The sequence below is a fragment of the Mus caroli genome, chromosome 18, assembly GCF_900094665.2.
Source record: "Mus caroli chromosome 18, CAROLI_EIJ_v1.1, whole genome shotgun sequence".
NCBI lineage: Eukaryota > Metazoa > Chordata > Mammalia > Rodentia > Muridae > Mus > Mus caroli.
The window spans coordinates 72,062,810-72,082,547 of NC_034587.1; the positions used below are offsets into that span (position 1 = coordinate 72,062,810).

General features: G+C 48.6%; 1 protein-coding gene across 7 annotated transcripts in view; it reads right to left on the reverse strand.

Annotated features, from left to right (window-relative positions):
• Positions 1-19,738, reverse strand: part of Ctif (cap binding complex dependent translation initiation factor) — a 267,920-nt gene that overhangs the window by 197,472 nt on the left and 50,710 nt on the right. For 5 of the 7 annotated variants that reach the window (XM_029472083.1, XM_029472084.1, XM_029472080.1 and 2 more), the window contains exon 2: positions 10,715-10,923. In XM_029472083.1, coding sequence (XP_029327943.1) covers positions 10,715-10,894 — 180 coding nt within the window. In that variant the 5' untranslated portion in view covers positions 10,895-10,923. The remainder of the gene's footprint in view (positions 1-10,714; positions 10,924-19,738) is intronic. The other 2 variants (XM_029472081.1, XM_029472082.1) reach the window with 1 other exon arrangement.

A 19,738-nucleotide genomic window follows, 5' to 3' on the forward strand; every position in this document is an offset into this window, starting at 1 on the left:
GCTAAATGTGTTGGGGTGATTCTGGAGCAGAGGAGGCCCCTTCCTCTCAAACACTCAGTCACAAGCCTGAAATCTTGCTCATGGATCATCTGTCCTTCAGGGCAAAGGGGCCCATATCTTGTACCTCCCGACTATGAAGGCCGTCTCGGGGATTGGGGTGCCATCCTCCTGGCAAAGGGCATCCAGAAAAAGAGCTAGGACATGTGGGGAATGGTACACGTGGGAATCATGCACATACTTGTGCAACTGTGGCTTTAGACCTTCCACATATTGCAATTTATATCTTAATTTGAAAGCGTGGAGTGAATAGGACACAGGGTTAAAGACTTGACAAACATTTGGAATGTAAATGTTTATTCTGAACTTAAGATGTTTATCCCATCACTCCCTATTCTTTACTGTACATTAAAAGACACTGCACAATTCAAAGTTATAGTCAGTTACCAGTCATTTGCATCCCGGGATGTGCTACACCCTTTTAGCAAAGTTTGGGAAGGAGGGGGTTGTCCATGTGGCAGTGAGCACTGGGAGGAAGAGGAGGACGGAGAGGAGGAGTAGAAGGAGCAGGAGGAGGAGGGTCAAGGCTTACAGTAGGGCAGGGATAGTGAAGATACAACTGCCCACTTTTCAGGGTCAAAGGCTTCCTCAGACTAGCTCCACCCAACATCACCGCTGATGACTGGCAGGGTCAAGGCCCAAGGATTAACCACTCTCCTCTTCACTCCAACCATTGCTGACAAAGCAATTTGGAGAGGAAGGATTTGTTCTAGCTCTCAGCTTTAGGGTATGCAGTTCATCCCCATGGAGTTGAGCATGGGAGCTAAGGCTGGGACTCTTCCCATCTCAGAGGACCAGGAAGCAGAGGGTGGGCAGGAAGTGAGGTCAGAGGGTGAGCAGGAAGTGGGGTCAAGCTACTAAATCTCCAGGCCAGCTCAGCGAGGCACGTCCTCTAGCAAGTCTCCACCTTCTAATGATCCCATATCCTCCAGACAACAGGAGGTGGGGACCAAGTGGAGGATATTTTACACTCAAACCACTCCTCCATATGTTGAGTTGTTAGAGGAACAAAATCACACACACACACACACACACACACACACACACACACACACACACACATTAGCACATAGTGAGACCTTAGCACATGGCAGGTGTTCTTTTTTTTTTCAAAGAGCTCATGTAGTGCAGACTGGCCTCAAACTACAGATCCTCCTAACGTCACCATCGAAGAACTGGGGTCACAGTGTGTGCCACCGTACCTGGATACTATAAGAAGAGTTAGGAGAGACTTATCAACAACCACATAAAAAACTATGCCTGGGAACAGTTCTAAGTTGACTAAAAGCCCCAGGACAGGTTCAAACCACATCAAAATTTAAAACTCTTGTGTAGGTGCCAGGAGTCAAAGAAGGGAAAAAGTAGGGAAAGAAGGGTGGGAGGGAGGAAGACAGTTGGAGGCTACTTGCAGCATGCATAGCCACGGACGAAACACAAGAGCAACGAGGCTTTCTGAGCAGAATCAGGGCTTCTGCTAAACCTGTCAACCCATTAACATTTGGTTCTCAAGCCCCCTAGATGCTTTTATTTTCTTCATTTGGCACATGTGGAGCCTGGGGCACAGTAGGATTAATAAGCAGCTTGACCAGGAATATATCAACAAAAAAGTGTCAGAACGAGCCAAGGGCCATTAACTCAAAGAGACAGACGGACAGACAGATACATACATACATACATACATACATACATACATACATACATACAGATAGCTAGATAGATAGATACATAGATAGATACACATACATATATAGATAGACACATAGATACATAGATAGATAGGTATATAGATATATAGATATATAGATACATAGATAGATAGATAGATAGATAGATAGATAGATAGATAGATCGATAGATAGATAGATAAACTGATGGATAAGGTGGCTGATTCTGAATGTAATGTACAGCTTTGGTTTCAGTGTTCTAACCAGATTTGGTTTTTCTGTTGTTTGTTTTGTTATTGTTATGGTTTGGATATGAAGTATCTTCCTCAAACACTCAAAAGTTGAAGACTGGGCCTGCAGCTGTCTCTCTTTGCTGAGAGGCAACTGGTTTCTGAGGCCCTGACCTGATGGATAATTGCCTGGTAGAGACACACTACAATGGTAATACTGGGAGGTGTGATCTGTGAGAAGAAGTAACTCCCTGGGGGTGGAGTCTGAGAAGACACCTTGTCCTGGTGTCTGTCTCTGTCTCTGACTCTGTCTCTGTCTCTGTCTCTGTCTCTGTCTCTGTCTCTGTCTCTGTCTCTCTCTCTCTCTCTCTCTGCTTCCTGACTGCCAGGAAGGCAGTAACTCTCCTCTGGATGCCTTCTGCTGGGATGCTCTCTTCTTCACTCCAGGCCCAGCAGCATGAAGCCAACCAAGCCTGTGGAACAGGGCTCTGGAAGCACAAGCCATACAAGACTTCCCATCTTCCAGCCACTTAGATCCTGCAGTGTGCCACAGAGATGAAAGAGACTAACACAGCTGTACAGATCCTATTGGGAGAACTGGTATGTATGTATGTATGTATGTATGGGTGTGTCTGTTCTTCTTCTTCTTTTACAAGCAATAAATGTGTGTGTGTGTGTGTGTGTGTGTGTGTGTGTATTAAATATATAAGTATATATTGAGAGGCAGAGTAAATGTGCTATATTCACAATTGAGGTCATGGTGTAAAAGATAGAAACTTTTAAGATTATCTCAAAATAAAAAGGGAGAGAGAGAGAGAGAGAGAGAGAGAGAGAGAGAGAGAGAGAGAGAGAGAGAGAGAGACTTTAAACTACCCACAAGGTTTTCTGAAGGTCCATGTGCTGGGACACTCTACTATGTTTCAAACTGACAGAGTTCTCTCTAGGCTTTTAAGGAGGCCCTGATGCCCAACTCACTGGCCATATCTCCTCTGTGCTAGGCAACTACCAGACTGCCCTCTGCCCTCTGCCCTCTGCCCTCTGCCTCACTGTGGTCTACACCCCGACCCCAGAGCTCAGCTTTGGTCATTCCCACTGCATGGGATACCCTCTTCTAAGTAACCGCACTCCCATGGCCTTAGGATCTTCCCTCCAAGGCCTCCTTCCAACAGCCCTGGCTTCCTTCTCCTTCTCCCTTCATACCAATGCCTGCTTTCTATTCCCCTATTTTCCATCCTTCCTACCAGAAAGCAAGAGGTGGCAAGGCACAGCTCATGGCTGGTTCTGTTTATCACTTTGTTTCAGAGCCTACAACCACGCCCGAAAAAATAAATGCTACCTTGAGTTATCTTAAAACATCTTTGTACCCCGGTTTGGCTGGTTGTGAATGCTGTTCTGATGAATATAACCTGATCGCCTACCAACATCAGAGACGCCAAGCATTTTCAACCACAGCATCCCCACCTCCCCTACAAAGGGCCAAGAGCTAATTAGATTGAGTCCTAATTCTCTCTCCATACCTTAACCACTTGACACTCTATCCATTACAGCTGGGATCAAGAAGAAAGTGGGGTGGGGTGAGCCTCCAGGGCCAGGAAGAGTTAGTGCTTTTGCTGCTTACCAAGTCTATGGCTCAATTTCCCACACGCAGAGCAAAGCCAAGTCCTTCTCCTAAGGATGGAGTGAGGACAGCATTTTTTTTTTAAATTAAAAAACTATCTTACGTGTATGAATATTTTGTGTGATCATGTGTATGTGTACACATGATGAATGGTGCCTGCAGAAGCTGGAAGAGGGCACTGTGTCCCTTGGGGCTGGAGTTATAGATAATGTATGAACTACCACTAGGGGACTGAACTCCAGTCCTCTGAAAGAGCAGCCAATGCTTTTAACCTCTGAGCCATCTCTTCAGCCCCAAGGAAAACTTTTAAGAAGTGACTTTGGGGACTCAGAATCCATTAGAAAATAAGCATTCTTTTTCTTTTTCTTTTTCTTTTTTTTTAAAGACTTCAATCTTTAACAATTTATGTGTAGAATGTGTGTCTCTGTGTGTGGACGCGATATTTGTGCAAGAGAAAAGGCTTGTAATGTTGTTGGCAACGGGTGGGACTTTAAATGTGGTATTAGGGAAGAGCTGGGATACTACACACGGTTGCTCATTTGCTTTCATTACTTTTCCCACTATGATAAAAACACTCTGACAAGAACATCCCCCAGGAGAGGGTCCCCTCTCATTTGGGAGTATAGCCTGTCATGGTGTAAAGGTCAGGTGACTGGAGCGTGAAGCAGCTAGTCCTATCATTCCATGGTAAAGAACAGAGAGCAGTGGACTTGTGTTTGTGCTTGTCTTGTTCTCTCTGGTTTGTCCAGTTTAGGACCTCTTGCCCAGGGAATGGTCCTGCCCACAATCACAATGGGCTTCTCCATATCTTTCATTTCCCACATCCCTCATAGGCATGCTTAGATGCCTGTCTCTCAAGTGATTCTAGACTCAATTTGACATCAACTATTGCATCATCCATCCATCTATTTATCTATCTGTCTATCCATCCATCTATCCAGCCAGCCAGCCATCAACCATCCATCCATCCGTCTGTCGGTTTGTATATTAATCAAATTATCTACCTATTCTTCATATGTTGTGGTTTGGATATCCTCCAAAGCCTCATGGTTGAAGGCTTGGTCTCCATGTAATCTCAAAGGTGAGGCTTTAGAAAAGTAATTGTAGGTGCTGATCAAATCAATGGATCCATCCACACTTAAATGGACAAGTGGAAGGAAGGACCTGATTGGAGGAATTGGGGCTGTGTCTTTGAAGGGTGTATTCTGTCTCTAGCCTCTTCCTCTGTCTCTCTCTTCCTCCTATCTGCCATGCAGTGTGCAGCTTTCTCTCACCATGTTCTCTGTAATGTTGTTCTGCCTCAACTACACCCCAGAAATGGTGAGCCAGCTGATCACGACTGGAGAAAAAGACAGAAAAGTAAGTCTAGGCATCCTGTCACAGCGATGAAAACTGCCTAATTGTCCATCTGTCTATCTATCTATCTATCTATCTATCTATCTATCTATCTATTAATTATATATCTATCTATTTATCTATCATCTTACTGATACCCATCTACCAACCTATCCACTTTACTCCCCTCCCCCGACTTTTCTTGTGTTGCTGGGACAGGGAAGGGGACACACGTGTGCAGGCCTTATGAGGCATTTTCTTCCCGAGGGTCCACTGCCATTGCTCAGATTTCGAAGATACCCGTCACCGATAGAAGAACCACATTCTCTACCCCCTCACACTTTCTCAAGGTTTCCAAGAACCTTAGCAATTTTCTCCCTCAGAAATATCAAAACAGTACCACAGACAGGCAGACAGAGACATTCTTTGTATGTCTGTGTTTTTTAAAATTCCATTTAAAACAGTCATCAGATTAAATAAAAACAAGCACAGTGGATTTAGCAGAACTATTTCTTACAAAGCTGTGTCAATAGCGGATTTTTTTAAAAGTGTCTCTGGATGATGGGTCTAGTCTTGGTCCCAAGTAAAGTCGGCCACCTCTGTCTCTCTTCTGGGGCGGGGGGTTATGGATACAGGGAGGGGCACTCTGGGGAAGTCCCTCTTCCTCTGAAGCATACAGACGGTCTGTATGGCCAGGGGCAGTCAGGCCAGGTGCCTGCATGCTCCTCTCAAACCTCAGAGCATGCAGAAAGCTTAAGGAATGCACTCTAATGGCAGGAATGTCAGTTTCCCTCAGACTACAAACCATAAACATGTATCGAAAGCCCCTGCAGAGGCCTGGCTACCTGGATCTATCTCAGATGCAGGTGTCCAAGTCTAAGTGAGGTCTGCCTAAGCTAGCAGCAGGGAGAAGTGCAGAGCTAGCCAGTGGACAGTCTACTACCTGTTCAGACCCCTTCCCTCTGTTCATCCATCCATCCATCCGTCCATCTGTCCATCTGCCTGTCCCTCCCCCACTCTGTCTGTTCCACCGAGCTTGAGGTGTTAGCCTAAGGACACCAGCTCAGGCTGTTTCCCGGTATAACATTTCTTCCCTTTGAAATTGATTTGATTTAGATACGGGCAGAAGATCCTGACATCCAGGTGTGTCTGGGAGGAGATTTCTGGAGACGGATCATGAGAACACTGATTCGATGAATGGCTGAGTCCACAGATGGAGTCAGATTCCACAAAGTGTTGGGAGGTGGCAGCACCTTGGGCCTGTTGGAGGAAAGAGGCCTACGTGTGGTGGTGGTCGAGTGTGTGTGTGTGTACATATTCACATGTGTGTGGACATACTGCTGTGTGTGTGTATGTGTGTTTGTATCTTGCCTCTGGCAGTTTCTGTTACTACTCTACTCCTGTACCTCACAATGTGAACTGCTCTGTTCTTTCCTACCCTGCCCTCAGTGATGGCCAAAACCTCTGAAACCATACTTTTTTTTTCTAGATTAAAAAACAAAAAGAAATGATTCTCTCTCTCTCTCTCTCTCTCTCTCTCTCTCTCTCTGCTGTGATGGTGGGGTAGTGTATGTGTGCACACATGTGCACATACATGCAAGTGTGCAGGGATCAGAGAATAACCTCAAGTGCTTGCCTCACCTTTCTCTCTTCTTGCTAGCCACCGTGTGTACGAGGCTGCCAGCCTGTGAGCGCCACAGACTCTCTTCCCTCCTCTCTCACACAACTGGAAGAGTTCCTGGATTACAGATCTGTGCTACTGTGCCCAGCTCTACACTGGTTCTAAGGATTAAGCTCAGGTCCTTACCCGTCCGTGTGTGGCAAGCACTCTACCCACTGAGCCATCTCCCAAGTCCTTCTCATACGTGTCTGACGTCAGGCATTTCATCACAACGAAGTGACGGTGACTAAGGCATTGCCCCAGACAACCCAAATGGATTAAATTTCCTTAGGAATTTTCTGATTCATGTTTCCCACTCCCCCTACCTCTCGTCCAGGTCACGATATTGCTAATTCTATAAGAGTTTATAAAAGTTTAAATTAAGAAACAAACCAGTACAAATCAATTCACACCCTCAGACACACTCCTGCCATCTTGAAGTCCTTTATAGATCAGCAGGTCACTCTCCATCGTCGCACAACTGTATTCCTCCTGGGTTCGTGTGTGTGTGTGTGTGTGTGTGTGTGTGTTCTTTCATGAGCTTGTGGAGATCCTGGAGACTGTCCCAGAGTCCTGAGCTGTCGGCCTCTGTGCTGGCTCTCCCTCACCTCACAGACCCCTGGACTTACGTCATCCCCTTCCTCTGAGTTCTTACACCCCTCCATCTTCAACAGATTTTACTCCTGGATGCCTCTCTTGGACTCCCAGCCCACTCCCTCTAGTACCAGAACCCCAGCAAAGCTTCAGTCCCGAGGCCTCCAATCCATTAGAGAAGTGGCTTTCAATCTCCCAAATGCACAGACCCTTTAATATAGCTCCCTGTGTTGTGGTGACGCCCCAGCCATAAAATGATTTCTCCTGCTACTTCATAACTGCAATTTTGCTACTGTTACTAGTCATAATTAAATATATGTGTTTTCTGATCGTCTTAGGTGACCTCTGCGAAAAGGTCATTTGACCCTAAAGGGGCTCTCGACCCCCAGGTTGAGAACCCCTGCATTAGCGCATTGCCTACCTGCCTTAGTGCCCACTCCGCCCTCCCTTGCCTGGGGATCTGATTACATCACTATCCTCATTCCCTGGACTTCCTTCCGATTTCCCTCCACTATATTTCAGCCTTAGCTGAGACCATCTTCCTAACTCTACTGCAGCCCTGTGGTGGCTGAAAGTCACTGGAAGTCTCCCATAGCTCTGTGGCAGATGTCATGCTGCATGTGTGGTGGCAGGGTGGGCTGCTGGGAGGTGGACAGATCCAGTGCTCTGCCCACTCTGCTCACCCTGGACCTTTAACTAATCCGGCTATGCTCCTTTGGCCCTCATCTCTACAATGCCTCCACATCACCATCCCCTTTGGTTGGGCTCCAAGCAGCAGTAACCAGCCTGGTCTCCCGCTGCTGCCCTTATCCATCTCTTCGCTGCGGCCTCTCCAGCCACTGCCACTCGTTGCTCTGTCAGGGATGCTGTCCTCTTCCAAGACCAGCAGCAGTCCCTAAAGTGACCCATCCCTCCCCCCACTTCCTAAATCCTCCTTCTTCCAGGATCCTGGCATTGCTCCTGCCTCGGCTTCCTTCTAGCCAGCTCTCCTGACTCCTCCTCCTCCTCCTCCCCTCCCATCTATCCAGGGGCCCCTGACCCAGGCTCAGCCCTGCACCTCCTGTCTACATGGCCCTCTTCTTGACTTCATCAACCTGAGTCTCTTCCTCTTGCTCCAATATTCTATCTCCTGGTTGAGTCTTGGCTTCTGGGCCCACGTTTGGTATGCAAGCTCCTTACCCACTACCTGATCTCCTTCCCTACCATTTACTGACCTCATCCTGACCATCCTTTAATTTTCCAAACTAGCAACTCTCTTGAGATGTCCCCACCCAGGCACTGGGGTGTGTTCTGTCCCTTTAAGGGCAGTCTCTAGCTCCCTCAATGCTTGCACTTAAATCTACTAAACCATCTGATAGTACAAAGCAAAAAACCAAAACAAAAAACCCTGCAACTTTGCTTCAACAAATAAAAATAAACCAATGAGTCCCGGCTGGGGGCTTCTCAGTTGTTTGTGGAAGCCTTCCTGGCTGAGACGGTCCCCAGCACGGGAGAAGAAGTTCCAGGAAGATGCGCTTTTACGCACTCCCAATTCCAAAATCTCCCAGGTCCTTTAGAGGATAGATGCTTAGGAGCCCACATACTTGTGGCTTTAGAACATCAAGGACTCTAAGGAAAACTGCAGGGGACTCTATTCTGCCCCTAGAGCCCAGTGGGATGGGGCAGGGGACTCCTGCTACATAAGGCTGTCCCAGGCTAGGCTGCAGAGATGGATCAGCAGTTAGGAGCACTGACCTCTGCTCTTCCAGAGGTCCTGAGTTTGATTCCCAGTAACTACGTGGTGGCTCACGACCATCTGTAATAGGATCTGATGCCCTCTTCTGGTGTGTCAAAAGACAGCTACAGTGTACTCAGATACATAAAACAATTAAATGAATATTAAAAAGGAGATGAAGGAGAAAAATTTGAAACAAAAAACAAAAAAACAAAAAAACAAAAAAAACAAAGGATGTCCCAGGCTGACTCCTGGTCTGGGCTTCGTTCTGGTTTCTAGAAAGCTGGATGTACTGGCTGGTTTTGTGTGTCAACTTGACACAAGCTGGAGTTATCACAAAGAAAGGAGCCTCCCTTGAGAAAATGCTTCCAAGATCCAAGTGTAAGGCACTTGCTCAATTAGTGATCAATCAGGGAGGGCCCATTGTGGGTGGTGCCATCCCTGGGCTGGTAGTCTTGGGGGTTCTCTAAGAAAGCAAGCTGAGAGCAAACCAGGGGGAGCAAGCCAGTAAGCAGCACTCCTCCATGGCCTCTGCATCAGCTCCTGCCTCCAAGTCCCTACCCTGTGTGAGTTCTTGTCCTGATTTCCTTTGGTGATGAACAGCAGTGTGGAAGTGTAAGCTGAATAAACCCTTTCCTCCCCAACTTGCTTCTTGGCCATGATGTTTTGTGCAGGAATAGAAACCCTGACTAAGACAGTGGAAGACTACATTTTCCTCCTTACTGGGCAGTGAGCTAGGTGGTTACATTTGGCATTTCTCTAAGGCAGGGGTCCCAAGTAGCTTATCCTTTGCTTGAATACCCAGGCTTGAAGGGGGGCACTACAAGAGGTGCCCCTGGTATGCTGACCCTGGACAGGAGAGAAGACCCTTCCTCGCCTCAGCATTTGGCAGCACCTGTTCTTGTCTTCCTTGACATTCGAGCTTTCCTGAGGTGGCAGGTTAATACCATTTGACAGAAAAGACAACTGAGCTTCTCTGGATGGAGGCAGTGCATGCCTTTAATTGAAGCACTGGGGAGGCAGCGGCAGGTGGATCTCTGTGAGTTCAAGACCAACCTGATCTACCGAATGAGTTCCAGGACAGTCAAGGCTACACAGAGAAACCCTGTCTCCAAGAAAGAAAAGAGAAAAAGAAAGAAAACAGCCTCTGAGATTGGAGGCTTCACACAAGGTCAAATGGGTAACCAGAACCAAATTTGGAAGCAGCTCTTAGAAGAATCTACTGAGGAGGTACGGTGTTGGGCAACAATGTGTGTGGCGACAGGTTGCTAAAGCCATCACAGCCCACAGTTTTCCAAGTAAGATCACCTCCCCTGCAAGGCCAAGTTGAGATAGACTGACCCGGCAGATGGGAGCACCCTGAGGTTCTTCTCTGAATGCCTCACATACATAAGTGCATAGGCATACAGCACCCTGTAGAGCAATACCGAAGACACATATCTTAGGCTCCCAACAACTGTCTGTAGTTGAAGTCGGAGTCACAGTTCCCCAAAGACATGCGTGATGGGTAGCTTTGATCTCCAGAGCTGCTCTAGAATATAAGCTCGTAGAGGACACAGAATAGTAACCCAGCAAACGGTAGTGGCTAATCAACCTATGCTAATAGACATTGGTCTGCTTGGGTCTCAGAGATGGGTTCAAAGGTCAAGGGTGCTCAGCAGAGGTCAAGGCTTCCTGGATGGATCTCTAAACCTCTCTCCTCCAGGATTCTGGATGCTGTGTCAGGTGAGATCACCATGCCACAGCAGCGTGGGGAGAAATGATGACAACACAGTCAGAATTAAAGTCCCTAGTACCGTGCCTTTGAGTTCAAGAAGCCCTTGGGTCTGGGCCAGTATTCACCTGGGAGATATGGGACTGTGTCCTCTGGCTCTCGCCGTCACCCTCCGTCTTGTCGGTCAGCAGCCCCTGCACTTGGTACTCCAGCACGTAGCTGTCAATGAAGCGCTCCAGCTCCTCGATCTCCTGGGAGCGGCTGCTTCCTGCCTCAGAAGAGGCCGAAGCTGCTGAGGAGTTCTCCATTCCTCCAGCTCAGGGACCGGGGCCAGCTGCTGGGAAGAGGACAGACAGACAGCCTCGGTGAGATGCTGCTGGAGACCAGGACAATACCCCACTTGAGAAATACGCATCACTCTTGGAAACAATTTGGTCTCCCAATTGCAAGAAACGTTAGTGGGATTCTGGCCGATCTTTAGCATATAGAATATGCTGAGTTCCCACTATGATGAGAGGGAAACTGAGGCCAGAGGGAGGCACAGGTAACTTATCTAATTGCCTAGCACACTGACTTGTGCAGTGTCTGGGTTAGTGCTCATTGCCTGGGAGAGCAGATGGTAAACTGAGACCAGCACCCAAGCCTTACTGTCCAGCTTAACTTAAAATCCTGACTTTAAATCCACAGAGAGCAAAATAGACACCCTCCCTGATGTAGGAATTGGAACATCCCAGATAGGAACACCTTTAAGAGGGACAATCCCTTCAGGAAATGCCTCCCATAGAGGGGGTTCTTCCCCTCTAGTCATCAGACTGTTGCATATATTGCTGTGGCCTGTGGGCCTCAGGTTATCAGCAGAATTCTATAACCTTGCTGTGGAGACGTGCTACATTGGTCTATAGGAACTCTTTCAATCCCTACTTTCCAAACCTAGACCCTCTTCCACTTATGGAATTCTACAGCAGCGACCTAGATGCCAGCTGGGGTCTCTCCAACTTCCGGCTTAATGGTGGTCTAGCAGGCAAAGGGATCACCCAGCCATGGCTTCAGGCATGACTATGAGATTCCTAATAATAGCAATGTGAATGTTTACCGCACCTGTGCCACAGGCTGAGGCAGCCTTCTCAACATAGATGACCCATCCCCATGCACAGCATCTTCCCAATATTTACGAAATTCGCATAAACAGACTACTTGGAAGGGGAAAGATGGTCTCAGAGAGGCCAAGTAACATACCCATGTCCACAGGGGTTGGTGTGACTGTGTCTATACCCCTATAACCTGTCACCCTTCCTCTCACTTGCAGGTAGCTTGTGTGGGTCCTCAGGACATGTCTCAGTTTTCTGTCCCCCTACCCTCCCATTGAGCAGTTAATTCTAGGGGTGAGATATGTAAAAGTGCATTTTATTCCCTGCCTGAGTACGGCCTGGGGAAGGGCAATGTGCTCAAGTTCACGGCCTGGCCCTGTGTAGCTGGCCTGAGCTGGAGGGGAACCAAAGGGCCACCATCTAGAGCGGACTGCAGAGGAGACACCTGCTGACCTAGTCCATACCTAATGCTGTGTCTGTTATTCCTTGAAGACCTCAGCCCTTACCCAGAGCTTCTAGGCACATCCAGAACTGGGCCTTTGCATGAACTTGACATGGAGTCCCCAGAATGGAGTGTAGGGTTGGCCTGCTGGGGCAGCCTGTAGGCCCCTCTAGGCACATGAGTGTCATGAACACATGTCCTGTGAGGAAACCAGACATGGCAACGATCCCACCTGGCTCACTGAGGTAAGGCAAAGAATTGTGATTCAGTTGGATCCTGCAATATTTTAGTTTTCAAAGGGGAAAAAAAGGACTATTCCATGGGCACCTATTTATTCATTTTCATTCATTCATTCACTCATTCATCCATTCTTGCACACCTATTTATCCATGTGCTCCTTTTGGCCCCTACTATCCCAGTTGCTGTTGTCCAATCTGTTCCAGGCACAGCTGACAGCACCTGGCATCAGGTGCCACCTGCTTAGGGATGTTCAGACTGTAGATAACCTACAGGACCCACCTGAGTCCTGTGACCTGGAAGTGGAAGGGTCCAGCACCTCACAGGGACATCTTATATAGGAACAGAGCTCTACCTTTTGGCCTTTGATGACAATCCCAAGGTGGCAGCTTTGTGATCATTCAGTAGGCCTTAAGCAGATTGGGCCCCAGTTGCTTACAGTAGTGAGCAGACCTACAGTAGGCCTCTCTTGTATCCTGTCTTGTCCTCTCTCCTCAGGAACACAGTTTACAGAGATACCATCCTTGTCTTCTATGAAGTCACTCCTGGGAAACTCACCCCCAAAGCAACAAGATCCCAAGCAGATGCCAGGCAGGTCTTTCTCCCTGCTCTCACGCTGCAATCTCCTATACCGTGTCCATCAGCTACTTGTCCACTGTGTTTAAATTATACATGGACATTTTTTTCAAATATACAACTCAATAGCTTTAAGTATGGCCACAATGTTCTATAACTATGACTACCACCCATTTCCATTTCTGAAACTTTTCATTATCCCAAACGGAAGCCCTTCATCCACTGCACACTAATATTTCATTCCCCAGGCTCAGGCCCAGGCCCAGGCACGGGCCCTGGTTAACCTTACCTTCCTCCTGGCTCTATGACTTATTTATTCTTGGTACTTTGTTTATGTAGAGTCATACAACACTTCTGTAATTGCTTTATTTCACAGTGCACTCAAGGTTCGCTCATGCCATCACATGGCAGAAGCTCACGCACTTTTATGGCTGGTGAGATACTGTATTACAGTAATTTATCATGTGTATTTACTCTGACCATCTCCTACTCCATTAACTGGCATGTGGGTCGTTCTCACTTCTGGCTGTGGAGAATCTGCTATGAACGTGGGTGTGCAAATATGTTTACTCAATCCTTTGGGGCACAGACCTGCTGGTCCCCCCTACATGTACAAGGCCAGAAGGGCTCTCCCACCACAGTGAGTGCATCTTTTCACTTCTTTCGCTCCTAGTTCAGCTTCTAAGTCACAGTGAGGAGTGATGGGAACACCTTATGTAGCTGGGTAGCAGGCTGAGCTGGGAGCCACAGAGGAGGAGGGTTCTGGTCTTCACAGAAAGTCAAAGTGAACAAGAAGGCCAGGACCATGCAAGAAGGAAAAAGAGAGAAGAGAGCATGGAAGAGAACCAAGGACCCCCCAACTCAGTCACTCAGGCACAGAACATGAAGGGATGCCCCTCCCAGGAGCTGGTCTCTGCAGTGAGTCCCTGGGACCTTGTCCTGCCCATATTCCCTGCCAGGTGATGGATGAGGAGGACCAAAAAGCCAGTAGGAGAAAAAGCCCTAAAGCTGTATTTTGCTGTATAGGCAGCAAAAGGGAGGGGGTTACCCTAAGGCTGCAGGCAAGGATGGAGCTGAAGCAAACATAGCATGAAGTAGGGGTTAGGGACCCTTGCAATTCCCAGAGAAAATGACGGGCACACCTATGTCTGTCTAGAAGAAGAGACATCTCTGGCTGTGTGCTGTGATCACATTCTAGCTGGGCCATACACATGCTGCAGCTACAGCCCCTCACTACCTGACTGCTTAAGATTAGAAATTTAAAATACCCCCCCTCTAATGTAAAGATACCCTCCCTACACTGCATTCCCCTCCTTCAGACCCTCACAACCCAACCTTTTTTCCCCCCAGTGTTGTCTGCAGCTTCCATAAAAAGCCAGCACAAAGCATAGGGGTTTCTGCTGAGGTACCTACCTATCTTTCCTTCTCCCTCTGGTCCTACCTGGCTCTGAACCCAGCTCACAGTACCCTCCCTTGGTCTATTGGCCTAGAGACAAAGTTAACACTCACATCACAGGGCACCCTGTGGGCCTAGAAACAATAAGATAGTCTCCACCCTTCATTATCCTTCCACCCTCAACCTGCTCAGAGTCAAAAGGCATTAGGTGCTGTAAATTTAGCCAATCCTTTTAAGGACAGACAGGCATTAGAGGCATTCCCCCTCCCCTCCCTGCTCAGGGATGAGCTAGGTGACCTGCAGGTCAGGAGAGGCTTGACTGCTGGAAAACCTGTCATTCCTGGGGAATCCAGCCATTTTTAGGCCCCTAACTTCCTCAAGCTCATTCCCTAACCCCTTCAGCATCTAACCCACCCAGCAGAGTTGCTGGACCTCACACAAGAAGCTACAAAGATCTCAAAGTCAACTTTCTTGGCTCAGTTTTGGCTTGAGCAACAACAAAGGACTTAGCTCCCTTTGGGATTCCAGGCAAGCTGCAAGGGAAGCCAGGCAAGCTGCAAGGGAAGCCACGGAAGCTGCAAGGGAAGCCACGGAAGCTGTAAGGGACCCTAGAAGTGAAGGGGGAAGGGTTGCTTGATGTTCCAAGGCTCAGAAGTTGGTGCTCTCCAGTCTGTGCATGATCACAAAAGGATGTGAACTCTGCCTCAGGGTAATGTCTGAGCTTTAAAGGCAGGGGATCCAACATGGGTTCACTGGGCCATTTTTGTTAATAACAACCATCATATCTACCCAAGACTTCATCCCAACTTTGCCTGCACCACTTCCTAGAAGGCCTGGTACCACAGAGCACCATACCCTTGGGTTCCCTACTCGAAGTTTGTTCCTGGTGACCATGTTACAAATGTGCTGGCTGTTGCCATCACATGATAGTTCCCAAGATCCCCTACCACACAGAGCCAGCTAGAATAGCTTCACCCAGAATACAGCTGGGATGACAGTTCTTTATGACTTGCCAGGCAGACCTAGGCCAGTGTGATATACATAAAGCCTGCGGGAAGAGGGAGCTGGGCTGTCTGGGAGGGAAGATGCCCATAGCTGTCCAGAGGCAGCCATGGGAACCTTTTCTCTGTCAGGCCATCTCATCGGGTCTGTTCTCTAACCCCTCACAGATGACTCTGTAGAAAATACAATTTCCCAGGCAATCAATTCTTGATCCCTATTGTCTGGTTGCTATAGTTGGCGCTGGCCCAATGACTCAATATATTCATGTGTGCCAGAGGCACATAGGACGGTTCAGTGGCGGCCTGTGTGAACAGAAACCTCAGGTTCCCCAACCCCTGAGAAGTGGGAAAGTTCAGAAACACAGTAGTGGAGGTGGGACTTCAAAACCAGAGACATTTACTGCAGCAGGAGGTAGGACATCTATCATCATGTGAATGGGGACTCCCCCACTTTACCAACCCCACTTTAACCCTTTGTTACCCTAACATTGGGTAGGGTGTTATTCAGAATGCTGGTCTGTTATAAAACAAGCGCCTGGTGAAGCACCTGCATATACCCTGTGCTTCTAGAACTTTTGTTGCACTTGTCCATCATGATGCATTTCTGGGAGTGGGCAGGACCAAAAGAGAAGAAAAGCCTAGCAGACAGACTGGGTGCTCCCAAAACTCAATGGGCACAGAGTTCCCATCATCTTGTTACAATAAGTCCCGACTCAGTAGATTAGAGCTAGAGAGCAAATTCTGAGGCTGTTTTTCCTTGAAACAGACTCACTACATACCCCAGGTTGGTCTTGAACTCCTGATCATCTTGCCTCTGTCTCCCAAATGTTGGGATTATGGGCATGTACCAACATGTCTTGTGGGAGTCTATGTTTCTAGCCAGCTCTCAGGCTGCTGCTGGTGGCAGCAGACTAACTATCCTTAGGCTACCCAAGATCAAAGAAGCTGACTTATCACTCCCACTTATTCAGATATCCCGCCCCACCCCCTGGCATAGTGGAATAGCTGGAGGCTCCATCCTGACCTTTTGGCTAGTAGTCATAAGATGTGAGCTCTTCTCTTACCGTCCATGTGGTGTACAGGGAGAGTCTGCACAGAGTAGGACCTCAGTGGGCTGAGGGAACTATCTCCTGGGGAGGGAGGTGGTCCTGGGTACTACCTCCACACTGTGCTTGTTCCTAAAATCTGGGATGCAAGGCTCTAGTGGCACTACGAGAATACAGCCTCACAGGGCACCCTGTGCAGATGAAGGGATCAAAACCTGCAGGTAAAACCACTTGCCGGAGGATGCACAGATGCCTCTTGCTATAGTCAGCCTAGATACAATTCACCCATCCGAATCAGCTCCCCATCTCCTGGTGACGGCCAGCCTTTGTGACCCTCCAAGTGTAGATCGGGGTTACCATCATTAGCACCGAGTGGGCATGAGAGGGTGGGGAACACTCTATAGGAGACTAAGCCATCCTGCATGTAGCCCTACTATGTAAGTCAACTCTGGACAGAGCCCCTTTTGCTCACTGCTCCATCCTGAGAGCAAGGTCAGGGTGACTGGGAGCAGGCACCCATGAGAAGGTGCACAGCCACAGGCAGCAGAAGGCAGGACCTGCGCTGTGGCCTCTGAGGGTAGCTGGTCTATGCAGCTGCCATCAGTCCTGGAAGGTCTAGGTAGTGAGAAGCTGAGAGAGGCTAGGTGATTTGTCATGGCATCCTCCTTCCAGTCTAGGCCTCCAGCTGTGTTTCTCAAGAGAGAAATGCCAGAGCAGCAGCTGGGTCCAGGACAACTGAGGCAGGGGACTGCATTCAGGCAGGCTCTGTAGGTCCAGTCCCTGCATTATTTCTGGATATCCCTACTGTACATACAGGTCTGCCTTCCCTTCAAATTCTCAAGGACCACAGGGGCCTCCACTTGCATCTGACATTGACCACCTCCCTTGGCTCGAAGCACAATGCCTCTGACACCTTCTTATCCTCCCCGATCCTGTTACTCAGCCCTGGGCTGTTCTTAAAATATTTATGGGTCTTTATCTAGCCTTGACAAGACAGCAAGATCTTTGAGGTGCTGCCGTATCTTATACCTGTCTCCACCCCAAGTTCAGGCCTCCCACACACCCTAGCATGGGCTTCAGGACCAGTTTCCTTAGTTCTCCTGCCAGTGGCCACTGAGATCCTGTTCTCTCCAGTCCCCTCCAGTTTCTAGAATGTCAAACACAGGACACAGGGATCCTCTTGTCCAATATCTTCCTCCCAATCCATGGCTTGACATCTTCCTATAATGTCCCAGAGCCTCTTCAAGACTATCTATTACAACTAAGGAGTCCTGGACTCTTGTTGAGCACTGTACCCTACAGGTGCCAGGGGACATGGAGGTCAGGTACAACTGACCAAAGCTGTGCAGGGTCACCAGCCAGCCAAGTGAACCACACTCTTGTTGGAGCCAGGGGGTTTCATCACTGCCTCTGCTCTTGAGATGGAAGAATATAAAGGGTATGGAATCTGATTGTACCACTGGCTAGCTCAATGCCTACTGCATACATAACTCTGGACTACCCCTCGCCTGCCTGCTTGTCTGTAAACCACGCTGATGAACGTATGCCTCATAATGAACTGCAAGGATGAGGCACAATGATGCATGAGAGAGGGGCTCAGCCCACCCAGGTACCCAGCAAGCCCTCATTTACTGCTGGACCTCAAGTCCACCTCTGTTCTCCCTCACTCTGCTTCTGCACTCTCTCTTGCCTCTGCCTCTTTGAACTACACACCCTTGGGTTTAGGGAATGTTTCCAGGAATACCTCACCCTCCATGAAGCTCTCCTTGACTATTGCTGCCAGGGAGCGCGATCTTTAAGGTCTCACCATCTTAGATTCCCCATGCCTTGACTGAGCCTTAGGTCTGATCCTCTCCCGGGTTACAAATCTGGGGTGCCCTCAGTTCTGCCATGCTGCACAGACTCAAGAGGACCCAGTCTCTTTCTTCCCTGCACTCCAGGTAGACGGCTGCCCCTCCCCCCGCTCCCCACTGGTGCCTCTGGATTTACACACTAAGAAAAAGAACTACCTGAGAGCGTGTTAGGAAGGGGAAGGGAGACCAGATGTGTCCTGCTGTGAACCCAGAAGGACACTTCAGGTTAGGCCTGAAAACTCTAAATGCAGTGGCCCCATCACCCAGGCCCTCCTCAGGTAACACTTACTCTCCAGTGTTCCTCCTGGGGTAACCACAGCCCCCCAGCCAGCTCTCTTTGTCTCTGCAATATCTTCCTGAACAACAGCCCAGTAGGATCAGTGGTTCAGGCCCCTGGGTCTCAGTGGGGCTATACCACACAGGAGGGTCCGATGGTCTTCAGCATCAAGAGAAGACACTGAAGGTAGAGCCAAGAACAGTACCCACTTCCCTTTCCTCAAGCTGTCCTCTTGTAAGTCACCTGGACCCTCGGCTCACAGTGGTTCTCAAAACAGCTCTTCAGTGGTTCACAGGGCCCACTGGCCTCCGCATAGGTACATAGTTTTTGTTTTGTTTTGTTTTGTTTTTGTTTTGTTGTTTTGTTTTTTTCTTCTATCACTGTGATAAAACACCTTGACCAAAGCAACTTCTAGAAGGAAGCCCTTCTTAGGGCTTACTCTTCCAGAGGGGAAAGAAGCCATCACTATGATGGGCACTTGTCAAGCACGGCAGCTGTAGGATGGAGACGAGAGCTCACATGGGCCTGGGACTCCCTTGTTACCTCCCCACTGGCCACAGTCATCAGGCACACGGCTCCCCTCACCCACATGTTGCATGCCTAGACCTCCAGATGTCCAAGTATGACAGTATCCAGCGAGAGAGTAAAAAGAGGTCGCCTATGAGCACAAAAATGCGTGTGCCCCTAAGAACTTGGAAATGAATCTAGAACAAGTTGGAAGTGACGCCCACTTGACAGTCTATACAGAAATATGCAGAGAGCTCACTGCCCTGAGAAGAGAGTGGGCAGCTATTTTCCTTTACAGGGTGGCTGGAGGAGCTGTCACTTGGAGGCACCGGGCTGGCACCATAGAAGGCAGTCTGCTCAAGTTCTGTCCTGGGACAGAACGTTTGCTCCTTCTGGGTGTGCTCCCTACATTCTCCTTCATGTCCCCAAGCTCAGCACTGCTGAGTGAGTGGGCGTTGTAGCTGGCTGTAGAGAAACCAGAACCTAACATATCCCTCCCCTTGGCCACTGGGAGCCAGAGCTGAGCTAGCAGACATATAGTTCATCTCCGGGTGCGTGCTGCTGGGTTTCCAGAAAACAGGAAACAGCCAGCAGGGAGCTGATGCTTTTTCTCCATGGTAGCAGCGGACAGTTTGCTAATGGAGAGAGAGAAAGAGAGAGAGAGAGAGAGGGAAAGAGAGAGAGAGGGAGAGGGAGAGAGGGAGAGGGAGAGGGAGAGGGAGAGAGAGA